The sequence below is a fragment of the Lottia gigantea genome (assembly GCF_000327385.1).
Source record: "Lottia gigantea unplaced genomic scaffold LOTGIsca_8, whole genome shotgun sequence".
Lineage (NCBI taxonomy): Eukaryota > Metazoa > Mollusca > Gastropoda > Lottiidae > Lottia > Lottia gigantea.
The window spans coordinates 1,993,992-2,011,018 of NW_008710662.1; the positions used below are offsets into that span (position 1 = coordinate 1,993,992).

The window sequence follows — 17,027 nt, forward strand, 5'->3', positions numbered from 1 at the left end:
GTCATAAGTGGTAATTTCAATATAGAGTTAGATACTTTTAATGCGCATGTGTACACTCATTTTGAACCCTTGGCCTTGGATAGATTTACAATTATTAAAAGGTCATATATGCATTCATTCATTGACAATTAACAGGGCCTTTTTTGTAAATATGACCTCTCTGGTGTGAAGTGCCACTAATACTAGATGGTGAATGATTCTCTCGGACAAAGGCTGACTGACAATATGTTTGTGAAAACATGCTATCGACATACATGTACATGCTTCTAACCAACGTTAGAAGTGCGCAATGTGAAAAGTAACTAAATTAGGTTCTAAGATATAGAATTTTAAAAGAGTCTTTAGCTGAGTATTTCTGTATCTTCCAATATCTGGACTGCAATCTAACTTCACTAACCCAGCAAAGAATTACAAGTCATGGCAATACTAGATGTTGTCATGAATAAAGAAGATCAAGTTCATATTCAGGGCATATTCTCCTTATCAAAACCATGCAAAAGGGTTTTATAGTATAAGTGGGTAATATCCCCTTAATAAGCTTGATCAATTCATTCCTATGTTACTTTCTGTAAGGACTAATGATGAGATTACTTAAATACTTCTTGGATAAAAAAAGAATGAACGTCCTTGACGTCCCATGTATCTTCGGGGATGTATTAGTGAATACGTTTCAATTTTGATAAATTATAGTCAAGAGAGATCATATAAAACAGCGGAGACTTGGTATTTAATTTTCATACTACCTATGATGTACCTATCATAACTGTCCTCTTTTATATTCCAAAAGTCATATAACACATCGATTGTTTCAAATTCTCTTAATGATAATGACCGGAGACAAGTTTTAACGAATTTGAAAAGTTCAATGAAAAGGTTCTTTACCATTTTTACTCAAATTTCAGCGCATCCTCAGAGTTAGCTTCTAGATCAAAATCTACAACACTGCTAATCAGTTTAAATTTATCAACGTTATGAAATAATTATTTTCATTTTCATGGGCCACCATTACTCAATCGAAGAAGGAATTACGTGTATAACAACTAAATTTGATTTTGTTTTAAACATTTATAGCTTTGCTTCGTAAATTTCAAAATTTCTATTTATATTTTCAGGTTTAGGAGTGTTTAAAAGAATCGATACAATATTGGAATAAATCGGACACAAACGGCTGATTTCAGTTGCCAAATTGGTCGACCATGATGATGGCGACACCCCCAAAAGTTCACGATCCCTTATACAATTTTGAGACTCATTTTCCAGAAAAGTTTTCACGTCTCCACCTCCATGGTGAATCTTCCGGATCATTTAAACGAACAAAGCGAAAGCCTAGAACTGCTTCTCGATACAAAACACAGCCAATAACATTTGATGAGATACAGGAAGTGGATGAACCTCCACCGGCTGAGGAGCAAAAAACGCCAGCAGATAATCTTAAAACTTTTCACCAACCGTTTTCTCGATCTATTGATGGGTTACTGCCCAAAGTGCTCGGTCCTCGTGTCGAATCGGGATTATCAAAAGAAGCCCCTGCCTGCGTTATGAAGCGAATGAGTCCTTTAAGGCTTCCAGGAAGCGGTAGTTTCAAAGCCAAATCACCAATACCAGAATTAGAAGAAAGGCTAAAGGGAGAAGACTCGGTTTCTCCTTCATCGGAAAAATCTCCAGGTTTCAAACAGGAGAAAAGTCCGACAACCTTATCGCCGGGTAATACTACCAGTCCTCAAAAGTCACCGACTCCGTCACCAAATATGGCTCCCCGCAGGCAAAAAGTCACCGCTAAAGCGAAAAAGAGGCAAAAGGCCGATGGAAAAGACAGAGAAGCCACATAAAACAAGTTCAGATGATTTAACTAATGAATCTCACAAAACGTTTATTAAGCGCTATTTTATTATATGCGTCCTTGTGTGCCTGCCAGGGCCCTGTGCCTAAATATTTTTTACATTTATATGGATATGAATTTTATTGTGGATTAAGTTCTTCGACAGAATAGAGAGGATAATATTTTTACGTTGTTCAGTTTGTGTTCTGTAAGCTTCAATAGAAGTTTAGTTTTGCTATTTTTATTATGAATATTATCAATATTTACATTGCTGTGTGTAGAGTGCTGATAAATGATTCATAATGTGTAGGTTACAGGCGTATATATTTATTTCAAACCTGGTTGAACTATTCGGAAGTTGAATATGCCAATTTGAATCATTTCTTGTGAACACTTTATACATTTGGTTTAAATATCCAAATGTTGCTAACGTGTGGATTCAGAAAATGTTAGATTGCCCGAATCTCTAACCTAGTTATGAGATTTTTGCCCGAAAAACTTGCTTTCGGGGGCTGCTTTGGCTCGGTCTCTGATTATCAAAAGTATTTATTTTCAACTTACACGTAGATTGATGAGGTCAACTCGTGATTCGAAGAACATAATGGCAGAATGTTTTTTTTTTTCAGTGTCATTGTCATTGCATCTGGCGATTGATCAGATTCTCTCAAGCGTTGTCAGTGGGGAGCAGTCGTTGTAAACCCCGTCGCAAAATTGGCACAGAGTGGCGTAGAAATTATCGCTGTATCTGCAGTGATTATTTTTGCTTGTCTGTAATTTTTTGTGTGTGCATTAATCAGATAAAACAAAGCTGTCTTCCGTCACCTTGGGTCTGTCTTACCCCTGAGAACCTATTTTATGAACAATCTAGGACTTTAGGTCCTGTGCTAGGTAGATTTATTTATTTAAAGGGCGTGGCACGAGTTTTCTGTCAATTCATGGTCAATCATAGTATGCAAAATTGATTCAAATCCGCAAAATTTCACTACACAATACTCTATGCTGTGGTTTCGATCTAGAAGTCTTTTTAAATATTCATGGTTGTCACATAATATGATTTCGACTTGTGGATTCCAGATCATGTGATCTGAAAATCGTTAAGACCACAAATGGTTTTAGACATTGCATCGTTTAGAAGCAGAGGGGCGGGGGTTAGAATAAGACTGTTGCTAGAAGATAAATAACCTCGATAGCTCGATGGAGTTTATAAAACAATGTTTGGAGTCTGAAAATATGGATGTGGCAAACTTTTCGGGGCGGGGGCTTTGCAACTGTTGGCTACTAGGAAAATCTGATCAATCGCTGAATTTGTTGATATATTGCTACCTGATGCCATCGGATTTGCAGTTGTTCGCAATCTTTAATTTTCGAAATAAGCTCGGACGCTGTGAATTATCAGCCCCAAGTCATAAACAATCAAGTATGTCCGACTCTTTAACCATCCTGTGTATATTTTACTTATTACTATTGTGCAATATTATATTTGGGTTCTTGTAAATCTTAGTTGTTATTGTCAAAATGTAAATAAATTTATTTAACTACTAAATATTTTTCTTGACATATTTTTAAATCTGGTACCACATGAAATGTAATGGAGCCCAAGTCCAAACAAATAGTCGCACTAAAAAAAAAACATCTAGTGCATACAAGAGATTACAGATTATTTTTTGGGTTGGGTTTCTTTATTGGAGGACTCTTGATGAAAAATTGTGATCTACAATTTAACATGTGTGCAAAGAAGAAAACAATTTATCATTATCACTGTCGATTGACGAAGCTCTTGTAGTAACATTTACTGTAAAGAAAAAACACCATATTTGGTTCTGCCAAATTCTTTTGGAATATTGCATGCCTTAGTCGAACTCACATTTCAGGACTCAAACAGATGGAGATCCATAGGACATACATCATATATACACACGTAATTTCATCATTATCCATACAAAATATACAGTCAATTTTAACTTAACCATTGATTTCTACTGGTCTGACTTTTTTCAGACATTAATTTCTTCTTATATTTATTTATCAGTTGATCAAAATCATCTCGAATTTCACCAGCTTGTCTTCTTCTTTTCTTTATAGGTTCCTGAAAGTACATAAAAGTGCACTTGATTCTCATAATACCATGAGATAAAACTTAATAACGAACACTTACAAATCACAACACATAAAATTATAAGGGGCCTTACACCATAGCATCACCAGTTGCTTATGGTAGTGGAAAAATATAAGGGCATAAGTTTCGAGCGCAACTCGGTTGAATGAGAATTGCGTTCGGTACTCATGGCTACTTTAATTATTCGCAACCATACGCAACTGGTAATCACTGTGGTGTGAGAACCTTTATATAGTGGTAAACTGTAAAACTGTTTATATAATTTGTCATCTTCACAATGTCAAGCTTCCTCATGTTAATCAGATCTGTATTCACTGGTGTACAAACCAATCAAATCGCTTCATTTACAAACTTCAATATTACAAGACAGGTGGCTATTGCAGTCAAGGTATTGAACAAAGTTCGTAATAGAATGACATTTTGAAGATAAGTTTTAAGAAAGAAACTATCTGATCACAATATATACAATTAATAGGATGAACTTTTTCCAATCATAACATATTCAATTTGTAGGGTGAACACTATCAAATCATAGCATATATAATTTATAAGATGGACACTATCGCTATCAAATCATAGCATATACAATTTATAAGATGGACACTATCGCTATCAAATCATAGCATATTCAATTTATAAGATGGACACTATCGCTATCAAATCATAGCAAATACAGTTTATAGGATGAACACTATCGCTATCAAATCATAGCATAATACAGTTTATAGGATGAACACTATCGCTATCAAATCATAGCGTATACAGTTTATAGGATGAACACTATCGCTATCAAATCATAGCATAATACAAATTATGGGATGAACACTATCGCTATCAAATCATAGCATAATACAATTTATGGGATGAACACTGTCTAATTATAGTATATACAATTTATGGGATGAACACTTTCAAAGCATAGCATATACAATTTATGGGATTAGCACTATCAAAGCATAGCATAGACAATTTATGGGATGAACTCTATCAAATTATAGCGTAATATACAATTCATGGGATGAACACCTATCTATAGCATATACAATTCATGGGAAGAACATTATCTATCTATAGCATATACAATTCATGGGAAGAACACTATCTATCTATAGCATATACAATTTATGGGACAAACACTATCTTATCACAGCATACAATTTATTTTATAGTATATACAATTTATCCTCTTATCTGTAGGATGAGCACTATCTGGTATATGGTATTGGTATAAACTGTTAACCCTATCTAATGATAAAGGAAACGTGTTTAGCTTGAATAATAATTAACAAATTTCTTGGCATCTAAACCTTTTTCTCTTTAAAACTCAGTGCCAAAACTATTAGTTAAATAACAAATGGTGTACTTTTCTACCAAATTGAAGAAAACTTCATTTGTTTCTCCCTGACCTACTTGGACAACTGTCAAAATCAACAAAATAATAGTGCCTTTAATTATAGGATATTTTTAATAAACCTTGTAACTAACTTCAGTAATGAAAAACAACAGGTCTTTTGAAAAATAATCTTTTGTTTGATAATGAGCAAATAATGTATTCCAAATTGGACCCAAATCAGTGTCAAGGTTATTAATTAGGTATCCTTCAAGAATACCAGCAAACACTATAGAGGTTACCCGAGAAGCACATAAGATATAGAACATCTTTGTTAAATGGGCAAAAATTTATGTTCTTCACAAAGGGGTACCAGTTGTTATCATACAAAAAATACAATTACAAAGCCTTAGAGAGAAAAACTAATTTAGAATAGTTTTTCAAATAACGTTGAGGATAATCAAGGACAAAAATTATAATTTGTTTTTTCAAAAAATTCAATGATGTAATATTTGGTAGTACAATTTTCAAGTTTATATTAAAGTTCTTGAGGTATGTGAAGACAGTAGAACCAATATTTTGAACAAATATACTGATATTTGGCACAGTTATCACAACAGAATGAAGAACTACTGATAATATTCATTATATGTTAGTGAATCAGATAAAAGATTGGATGCTTTTCATTTATGTGCATGGGAGTCCATACTGATTAAATTGTAGATCTTCTAGATTATCCGTTTCCCTTTTTATGCTGTACTCCACTATGATCTATGATCTGATGAAATTGTTATATATCACATGTTGTAAGTCATCAAAATATCTAATCAAATCTACCATCAAAAGTAAAACATGTAGCCAAGAAGTAACAGCAGCAGCCTCCTAGAGAGGGGGTTCAAATAGGGGACAGACTGACTCAATGGGGCGAAAATATTGTCAGGGTTGAATTTGAAATAAGGCAGACACAAGATTCCAATGAGACTGAGAGGAAAAATTTTTGAAAAATATAATTGATTCGGTACATTCTGACATACATATTATGGCAAAAAAAGATATAAAATTCATATTTTAGATCCTAGCAAGTCATTCACTTGTTCAATGGTGGAAAAAGAGCCTTGCCAGGTTCTTCCATGTTTTCTGTGCTAAAAGCTATTGAAATGATTAGACTTACCACATCACTGTGAGCAGGTTTTCTTTTATTTCCTGCAACTTGTTTAATTTGTTTAGAATTTCGACTGGTATTGACTGTTGGTCTTGCCTTGTGTCTCACTTTTGGTCCAAAATGTTTAGGAAAACCAACTGGGCCTGAATACAGTTTTTTAGCCACTCTACTTTCTTTTTCAACATTATCTAAATTTTGTTTAATCTTATTTGGTTTATCTGTTTTTTTAGTTTTTTGTTTAATATCTGACATTAAACTGCCCTTTTCTGCTTTATCTTTAGCTCTGCGTAATGATTCTTGTTTTGCCTGAAATTGAAAAATTAAAACAAGTGTTTAACGGGATAAAGCTATCTCATTATTTGCTTTATAAGTAGGTAGGTCTTATATCTAACTACCTGTGGTACTTTTCAGAATCAAATCTGAATCAAATTAGTCTTCATTAATCTAAAAAGAAACTGTAAGTGATGACAGTCTGCTTTCTCAACATTGATCATCTTTCATCAGCAATCGTAAGAGGGGCTGACATGGAAAAAGCGTCTAGCCGTTCGGATGGGACAATAAACCGAGGCCCTGTGTGCTACAGGCTGTGCATGTTAAAGATCCCTCGACAGTTGGAAATCGAAAAACAGCAGGCTAATGCCGCTGTCCTGGCAAAATTTCCCTCATTGCACGCTGTATGGTGCTGCCTGTCTTCATTAGCCCACATGGTGCAGAAAAGTAGGACGTAAAACTCCATTTATTTCATTTCATTTTTTTTTCATCAGCAATCAAGAAAATCCATTTACCAAGGGATGCAACACTTATTTGTAAACCAGACTACACCAAATTTCAAGAGTTCACTTATTAGTTTTTTGAAAGAAATAATTTCCCAGTGAAAATTTGATTACTGATTTCAATTTTCTTCAATATAAAATCAATAACTTCATTCAGAATTAGAGCATAAAACTTGATGAATAACCTACCTTTTGTCTGTCTAATCGTTTCTGCTTAGCTAATAAAGCCTGCTTGTTTTCTAAAGAGAATTCCACTATTAGCCTCTATAAAGATACAGAAAACATCTTTGCTTTATCTTTATTATCTATACTTTACTTCAAATGATATTGGAAAGTATCTTATTCAAAGAAGCAGACACAAATAATATTTAGTGAAAATATTTGATACGATTCTTGAATTAAACAATTGCATTAACAATTGCACAAACTGAAGTCACATTTCTTTGCACTACAAATAGTATTTACAAATTTTAAGAAGCTATTGAATATGGTCTTAAGATATAAACTTTATTATATTTACGAATATCATCAGTGGAATGGGGCCACTAAAGTCAATTTCTAAGACGCACACTTTTGAACATAAATTGATCATTTCAGGTTACAAATATAATATACTAAAACAAACCCTTTTATCTCCAAATAAATCTGGATTGTTGTTTGTTTCTCTCAATGCTTTTAAAGCATGTTCATGTTTGGTAAATTCTACAAAAGCATAACCTCTAGATTTAGCTACACCTTGACTGTTAACACGATCTAAATCTCTCATTACACGACACTGAAGGTATATAAAACACAATTATTCACAGTAAATATCCATAATGTCTTTACGATCAACAATTGGCTTTATGTTCATAAGTCATGAGGACTGTATGTTTGTAAGTCATGAAGACTGTATGTTTGTAAGTCAGTAGGACTGTATATTCATTAGTCATGATGACTGTAGGTTCATTAGTCATGAGGACTGTATGTTCATTAGTCATGAGGACTGTATGTTCATTAGTCATGAGGACTGTGTGTTCATTGGTCATGAGGACTGTATGTTTATTAGTCATACGGATTGTATTTTCATCAGTCATGAAGACTTTATTCTACAAGTCTCAAAGACTACATGGCCTTTTTACATCATAAATGGCTAAAATTTTCTTCGTCACAATGAACTATTTTCTGGAGTATTAATCATTTTAAATTCTGGTGCCATGAAAGCAAGGTTTCAAATCTTGATGTCTCTGAGTCATGATGGTTTTATGTTTTTGAGTCATGATATTTTTATGTTTTTGAGTCATGATGGTTTTATGTTTTTGATTCATGGTCGATATGTGCTCAAAATGACCGTCTATGTTCTGAAATCATGATAGATGAATATAGGCTAAAATCATTATTTCATACCTCTGTTATTTTAGAAGATTTATCATTTACAAGTTTAACCAGTAACTGTCTGAGTTTACTATCATCTATAGTTGTAGGTAGATTATGTACACAAAGTCTAGTAGCTGATACAAATACTGACGGATTCTTTAACTTCTGCCGTTTCTGAGCTTCAATCTGAAAATACATTGAACACTTCCATTATCTAGAATAAAATTGACTTATTTGTCCTACTTATTTAAATATTTCTGAGCAATGCACTGTGTAATTAGATGCAAGAACAGTGCCATTAGTCTACTAGCAAGTTAATCCTGCACAAATCTGTTTTCACGTACCAAGGGTCTATCTCTGTGACATGTATGACAAGACAATTGATTGTCGTTAAAAAAATCTCAAAACTACAATTTGAAAAAAAAAGCCAGAACAAAATATAGAGAATCCCAGCCCTGTTTGGAAATGCTTGGAATTGGAAAAAAATTTCGAAATTCACAGAAAACAATGATTAACATACCCTTAACCTTTTATTAACATCAGATTTCTCAAGACTTTTAGCAGCTTCAGTTCCAGGTCGAATATCTGAAAATAATAATCAACACTTCAATATTTCTTCTACTTGAAGGCTAATTGATACATTTCAACAGCTCCTGACCCTTCCCATCTGATACTGTACACACTTATACTCCCAGTCTAAAGGGATTGTAAAGGTGGTTTTATCAGGGATACAGATATCAATTTATTCGAACTTTCAGTCAGACATTTGTGGCTCATGCAATTCCACTAAAAGTAAGTTTTATATGATGTCACAATGGTAAAAGCGGCCATTTATATATAAAGGACCTTTTTAGTAGAATTTCAAAAACCACGGACGATCAGTTGAAAATTCGATCCTATGAGTATCTCTTATACACATAAAGTTTTTATAAACCTCTTTACAATCCCTTAATCTAATTTAGTACTTACAGCCTTCTCGTATCAAATATAAATTTCTTTTATCTTTTTTCTGTTTTTTCTCATCTTCCTTTTGTCTGTATTCTTCTGCTTTTTTTCTATCTACAGCTAAAGTTATTAATAACTTTCTACCATCCACTAACACACCTTCATTCTATAAACAAATAATTATAAATATATATTGAAAATCATCAGTTCAATTAGACAGTTTCATTTACTTGTAGACAGACCATAAATCAGATGTTTATTCTAATATAAGTTACTAGTAATTCAAACTTCTTTCGATTTAAAATTGATTTCTCTATCTTAATTGTAGTATCTATCAGTTCATGAAATAAGACATAGAAATATATTTACCTCTTTCTCCTTAGCAGCTTCTTCAATGAGATTTTTCGCCATTTCAGTTGCTCGAAACTGTGCAAAAGCTGTACCTAGAAAAAAACAGTTTTACCCTGTTCAAATAAACAATTGGATATTGAAAAAAAGGTTTTTCTGATAAATCAAATTAACGATGTTTTGAAGAACATAAGCACTGAACGGGCTGATATTTCACTCATTGCAAATGGCATGGCATTGCCTGTCTTTAAAAGCAGTCTTCATTCTCCATCTCTTTCCATATAACTTTGAAGTTATAAATGAAACAGATATTACCTTTAGAATGTAATGATAAGGCATCTCTTACTATCTTACAATATTTCACATCACCATATTCATTTAATACTTCTAATAATTTATCTTCTGTTGTATCAAATGATACATTTCTATATTTAAAATCAATACATAATCAAGATACGTTATTCATAGTCTTAAACAGGTAAATAGGAACAAAGATTATAATCAAAATTCATCTTAAAACCATTCCAAACATTAATTTTCAAAACAGACAATAAATAAATTTATAGATCAGCATCTCAAACACTAGATCTGAAAGAGGTCATCACAAGTAGTTTTTGACTAAAGTAATTTTGCTTCCATTACCATCATGATCCATTTGGTATTTATCTAGTATGTTCATTATTTTAGTGACATATTTAACCATAGCAAGTCAAAATTTGAGTACAATCTATAACCAACAAAATGTAGCAAGATATCTAAGAATTTGCCTCCAAACCAACCAAAGGGTACCAAAACTTATTGAAAAATACCCAGCTTAAAGTGAATTTAGATCCATTCTTGTACCTCATAAAAACTGTCTTTCCTTCATTAACATCAGAACTTTCTGTTTTCTTGCTGCCCTTCTCCTTCTTAACTTCATCAGCTTCAATAGAACTGTCATCATCATCTTCTTCATCATCATCTTCATCATCAGAAACTTCTTCAATTTCACTTTTACTGTCATCAAATCCTTCATCACTTTCTTCCGAATCTAAAATATAAGATTATCTACTGTTTCAAAAGTTGAAAAATAAAATTGACACTGTTATCAATTAATCAAATTCTTTGAATATTTTTATTCCAATTGTAATATCAGCTTCAAAACAGCTGACAGGCTAGTCAACTTTTTGCAATGATAAAAATTTGAATTTGATTTTACAATCTATCAATATTTTTCCCCAAGAAAGTAAAAAGAAAGTAGACTCTAAAATTGAAGAACTTGCATTTTCTGTTTTGCACAATGTAACCCACAAAATGAAGACAAAACAAAAAATTAGATTGACATAAATGTTACAATAACAATAGCTATTCCATTAAACTAGATGACCATAAATTTCAAACCTTCATTTTCTTCATCAATTTCTTCTTCTGATGATGTCTCTCCTTCATTATCATTTTCAGCATCAGAATTATCATCACCATCAGAATTATCAGATGCATCTTTGTAATCTTCCTTTTCTAACATCTCTTCATCCTCATCATCTGCATCCTTATCCTGGTCACCATCACCTTCTGTAATTATAGTAACATTAAATCAAGTTGGTATGTGAAAGTCCTTTAAATATAACCCAGCTGCAAATGGGTACAAACAGTCTTAAATTAAGCATTTTCAAGATAAGCTAAGCTGGAAAGAAATGAGCCTCAATTGTTCAATATGAATGCCATTCGTATTTACTTTATTTTCTCATTGTACATTCTATCATAAAAACAATTCTTTCATTAACTAATTCAAATTCAATCTTTCCTGTACAGGAAAACATGTATATAATATTTAGTATAGATATCAGTACCTGTTTGTTGTTTTTGTTGTTGTAAAGCCTGTTTATAATGATCTATTGATAGAGCCCAATCTACAGCCACAGGTCTTCCTAAAACAGACAGAATACAGTATTCATCAAATATTGTCAAATCTTAACTCAACCAAGATATTAATAATCTGTTACACATTTTCCAATTCTTTAAGACTTCTTTTCTTTCTCCTTTTATGACAAGATCTTAGAGTAACAAAAATAACTCATACAGATTTTTCAAAAGTATGCATAGGATTTCAAGAGATTTCAACTCTAAACACATGTTTTCAAACTTTTCAAGAGAAAAAAAAATTAAATTTACCTAATATATTTTGTCCATTCATAGCTTTAACTGCTTTATCTGCTGATACCAAGTCTCCTAACTGTACAAATCCAAAACCCTTCATTTTACCATCTACAAATTAATTGATATATGGACATGATGGTATAATAATTACTGTTACCAATTGATAACAAATGATAAAAATAGCTATCCATTTAATGTTTTTTTTTTACATATCTTCATGTTTATTTCAAGACAAATTGTTACATTTGTAAAATGAAAAGCTTTAACCAGCAGAATTGTTTCAAGCCACTATTATCATCCACTTAAGCAGATGTCAATGACATAATTACTCTGGATTTAAATTCTTACAATTGTATTGATGGATTTTGATTTTGGATTAAGCTCTATTAGATTGTTATGTAAATAATATCCATTTAACAACCTTGTAGGCATAAAAAAAATCATCACATTCTAATTAAGACAATTATACAGACCTTCTTTAGTGGGTATGTTAACTTCTACAACTTGTCCAAACTTAGAAAATATCTGTTTTAAGGTATCAATCTTACACTATAAAAACCACCCATAAAACTTTATTAAAAATGACAGATACTGGTATATCAATAATTTTGGTGGGACATTAAAGGGACATTTAAGCAATTTTACAGCATGAAAAGTCAGTTATATCACCCGAAAAAGAGAAGAGTATGTGTATATTCTTTTGAAAACCTAATCTTCAAAATTACAAAATATGAAGACGTGTATATCTAAAAAAAAAAACCACAACACTGTAGTGACAAGCTACAGAATCTGCTCTTCTTGGTGGTTTCTGCACATAAGCTGAAGACAATTCACTGCAAAAACAGTGTAACATTGTGATTTGTCAAAGTCAGAGTAGCCACATATATTTATTATTTTAGACTTCTTATAAGATATAAATATCACTTTTTACCTTAAAAGAAAGATTTCTGATGATCAGACGACATCTCTTTATATCACGAGGTAATTTCTGATGTTCTGATAACTGAATAGCTTTTATATCTATTCCTAAAACAATAGTTTTGATTGATAAGACCTTATCTTATGCAGCTGACAGCTGTGAATATATATTCACATTAGGATAGCTGATCTGAATCTTGAAGCTGGGCATCAACACTTTTAAATTAGCAATGTAAGCTAAAAAAAAATACCGATTAACCCCTTATACATTAAAATCATCTTGACAAAACATTATCAAACACTTGTGATAAATAAAATATATTTCAACTACATATCACAAATTTACTATTTACCACAGCTGAAGAATATAATATTACACTTACCATTTATATTTGTATTATTTAATTTTCTTTCAGCCCTTTTAGTGTCTCTAATTGATTTAAATCTCAGATGAACATTGCCAACTTCTTGTACAGGGTAAATTATTTTAGATAAAGTCTTCACATCCCTGATAAATAAAAGAAATATCTATACAAAACATCACATAAAATTGTGGCAGCTGAAACAAAAAATAAGTAAGTGAGTTAGTATAATAAATACATTAGAGACCTGTATGTAAGTATAATAACTAGTTACTTAACTGAGATAAATGAGAGACCTTTGTTTAACTAGAATGACTATGTACTTACTTAGAGACTTGTTTGTAAGTATAATGACCAGGTACTTACTCAAATAAATTGGAGACCTGTGTGTAAGTATAATGACTTGGTACTTACTAAAATAAATTAGAGACTTGTATGTAAGTATTATGACTAGGTACTTACGAAAATAAATTGGAGACTAGTGTAAGTAAGTATAATTACTATGTACTTACTTGAATAAATTGGAGACCTGTGTGTAAGTATAATTACTAGGTACTTACCATAATAAATTGAAGACCTGTGTGTAAGTATAATTACTAGGTACTTACTTCAATAATTTGGAGACCTGTGTAAGTATAATTACTAGGTACTTACTAAAATAAATTGGAGACCTGTATGTAAGTATAATGACTAGGTACTTACTAAAATAAATTAGAGACCTGTGTGTCAGTATAATGACTAGGTACTTACTAAAATAAATTAGAGACTTGTATGTAAGTATTATGACTAGGTACTTACTAAAATAAATTGGAGACTAGTGTAAGTAAGTATAATTACTAGGTACTTACTTGAATAAATTGGAGACCTGTGTGTAAGTATAATTACTAGGTACTTACTTTAATAAATTGGAGACCTGTGTGTAAGTATAATTACTAGGTACTTACTTAAATAAATTGGAGACCTGTGTGTAAGTATAATGACTAGTTAGACCAGATACAACCAGTGTAATAGAACGTAAGTATTTTTTCTCTTGGTTAGATCTCTTTCTTTCTTCTTCAACTTCAGTTGACGGAATTTGCTCATCTAAAATTAAAAAATAAACATGTAAAAAAGATATGGCCAAACTAAAATCAGTTTGTAGAAAAATAATCCTGTTTGTTAGAATTTATCATATCAATTGTTGAAATAATATTTCTATACATATAATGATTTTTATATTAAAAGCAAAACAAACCTTCCCCATCTGAATCTGGTTTTTGTTTTCTCTTTTTCTTTGTGGGTTTATCGTCTGTAATTTTCTTCTTATCAGCAGAATGTGTGAGTAACCTTCTTCCATTAAGGAATATCTTTTTAGACTGAGCCTTTACTGCATCTTCCCTGATAAAATATATTTTGAACCATAATTCTTATAATGCATAATAGCACTAACATACAAAAACAATACATAATACACCTTTCTAATAACAAATGAATATGAATTATTAGACAGAAACATCTGCCTCTCTTTCAGCCACTGATAGCTATTTTGAGAGATTCAGAAACTAAAAGTAACTATGTAAAGTCAACAGTAAAACTCCTTAATTTCCTAATCGCCCATGATTTCACTATTACAAAATTCAAACATCTTATGACTTGTGACTTACAGAAGAGAAAATTTAACATAACCATATCCTTTACACTTCTCTTCACCTGTAAATTAAAGACAGAAATATTAACTCTTTCAACCCTATAGGCCAGTATAATTAAGCAATATATACCCAAGCGGATTGAAGTGACTGTTAGCAAGTGTCTTCATATGCTTTATTACCAAATACATAACATATTATTTCATTTACACTCAGTGTTAAAAGGGTTAAGTGAGGTTTGTAATTTCTGGGAGGGATAAGGAAAAAAAGTAGGCCTATGAATGATCTAAACAGCAAAATGAAACTCAAAATATATTGAACTATTCATACGTGGTGTAACCTATTTTCGTGCATCTCAACGCCGAATTTCGTCAAAGTTAAAAAAACGAAAATATTTTTTTTATGTCTTAAATGTTTCCTCAAAATAATCAAAATTGGTTTATTTCGATTTTTGACTTTGACCCATGTTTCATGAGTAACCAACTCGACAACGGCAGCAAAATGCGTCACCTACTTTCATGTACAATGTTCAATCTATAAATTAGTCGAGAAAATGTTGCATGGATACCCAGTGGTATAATAAACTTTTCTTAGTACCGGTATTCATCTTTACAATATTTCAATAAAACTAGTGACAATTCCCTCAAAGAACCATGATTTAAAAAAAATAATGACTGACAAAATATGATACGTAGCGTGATTTATTGCTAAAAGTCATTGAAACAACATAAGAATATGGCCCACATTGTGTTCCATATAATTTTTCTGCTGCCACAGAATCTGCTAGTTGATCACGTGACTTTATTCGTTGGTCTACATTCTAGCAGACAACACTTGGAATTCCGATTACAGCTAGGGATTACAAGGGAATTCTGCCTATAAAAAATTGTGACTTTTTGTAATAACTGAAATCCGCCATTATGTATTTGTCAAAGTATACATTAATACATTTTACCTTGCTTCAAGCTACTCTACTAGCTGACATTGTACAGATAAACCATGTTTATAAAAACAAGGAAATGCAGAGGTCTCACATGTAAATTATTAATCATTTCCAGAGATGCACGAAAAATAGGTTAGCACGAAATTAGGTTACTTGACTGTATCACTTCATCCTGTGTCTAATCCAGTGGTATCAGGTGTCTAGAAGTGTCCTACTGTCATTGATACTTAATATTACAAAGTATATTTTTAAGAACAGAAAGTCTTTATAAAATAATCAGTAGGCCCACAGTTTATATTACAATATTACAATTTTGTATAAAACAAATTTAGATTTAGGATTTGTCAACAAACTTGCGAAAACGGTAATAAACAGACCGTTTTGTTTGACAAATCTTGAGTATTGTACCTTTCTTTCTCACAACAAAACATCTCTGCACTGGCCCAATTTCATTAAATACATTCTCGAGTTGCTCATCGGTTGCTGTAAAGGGAAGATTTCGAACAAATAATGTTTTAGATTTTCCATGTGTGTCATTAATGGAGGCAGCCATGTTGGAAAGATGAATAACTGTTGAAAGTGTCGCGTACATATAGATTTTGGACTGCTATTGTAATGATAGGCTACTGAGTACTTTTACATCAAAATTATCATAAATTATTGTTTTTGTATGTGATGAATTTTAATACTGAAATAAGACAAAAAATACACCTTTGACTTTAAATCCACCAAAAATGTGTTACAACCAAAATTTCAATTTTAGACGTCAAGGGCAGGTCATTACACTTCCAAGTTTATGTAAACCAGTAAACAAGTCAATGTTTTCGTATCAAAAACCCAAGGTTTGTATACATTGTTAGCATTTTCGTAAATATTCTTGTTTCACCATAGATTAGTCATAACATTTTCTATATGGATTTCGATTTTTAGACCCATTACAAAGAATTCATCGAGAAATCATTAGTGAGGTTTCATAACATATTTAGTCTACAGACTACAGTCCACAAATAATATTCTTTGGATTACACAAGAAGTCGGAAAATTGCTTTCTTCTTCACGAGTTCCTGATACACATTTTCGATTGCTGATGGCTGATGAAGAAACAAAAGCCATATTTCGACTTTCTACATCTCTGTAGTGTAGGCAGTTTAAGAATGATATTTAGCCACTTTTGAGGTTACACTTACTGTAACT

The 17,027-nt window shown here is 31.9% G+C and overlaps 2 protein-coding genes across 2 annotated transcripts; one reads left to right on the plus strand and one right to left on the minus strand.

Moving 5' to 3' along the window:
* The first annotated feature begins 1,155 nt into the window (after positions 1 to 1,155).
* Positions 1,156 to 3,362, plus strand: LOTGIDRAFT_229577 (hypothetical protein). The gene has a single exon (XM_009066939.1). The coding sequence runs from the start codon at positions 1,197 to 1,199 to the stop codon at positions 1,827 to 1,829; it is 633 nt and encodes a 210-aa protein (XP_009065187.1). The 5' UTR covers positions 1,156 to 1,196; the 3' UTR covers positions 1,830 to 3,362.
* On the minus strand, positions 3,326 to 16,386 carry LOTGIDRAFT_229578 (hypothetical protein; the record flags this gene model as incomplete). Its single annotated transcript, XM_009066940.1, has 21 exons — positions 3,326 to 3,905; positions 6,437 to 6,733; positions 7,390 to 7,464; positions 7,826 to 7,975; positions 8,587 to 8,742; positions 9,077 to 9,141; positions 9,526 to 9,667; positions 9,871 to 9,944; positions 10,165 to 10,274; positions 10,693 to 10,879; positions 11,230 to 11,400; positions 11,679 to 11,756; positions 12,001 to 12,093; positions 12,459 to 12,534; positions 12,917 to 13,011; positions 13,287 to 13,411; positions 13,874 to 14,014; positions 14,210 to 14,348; positions 14,500 to 14,642; positions 14,909 to 14,954; positions 16,242 to 16,386. 21 exons carry the CDS (start codon positions 16,384 to 16,386, stop codon positions 3,777 to 3,779), a joined length of 2,637 nt encoding a protein of 878 aa, XP_009065188.1. The 3' UTR covers positions 3,326 to 3,776.
* Positions 16,387 to 17,027: the final 641 nt, after the last annotated feature.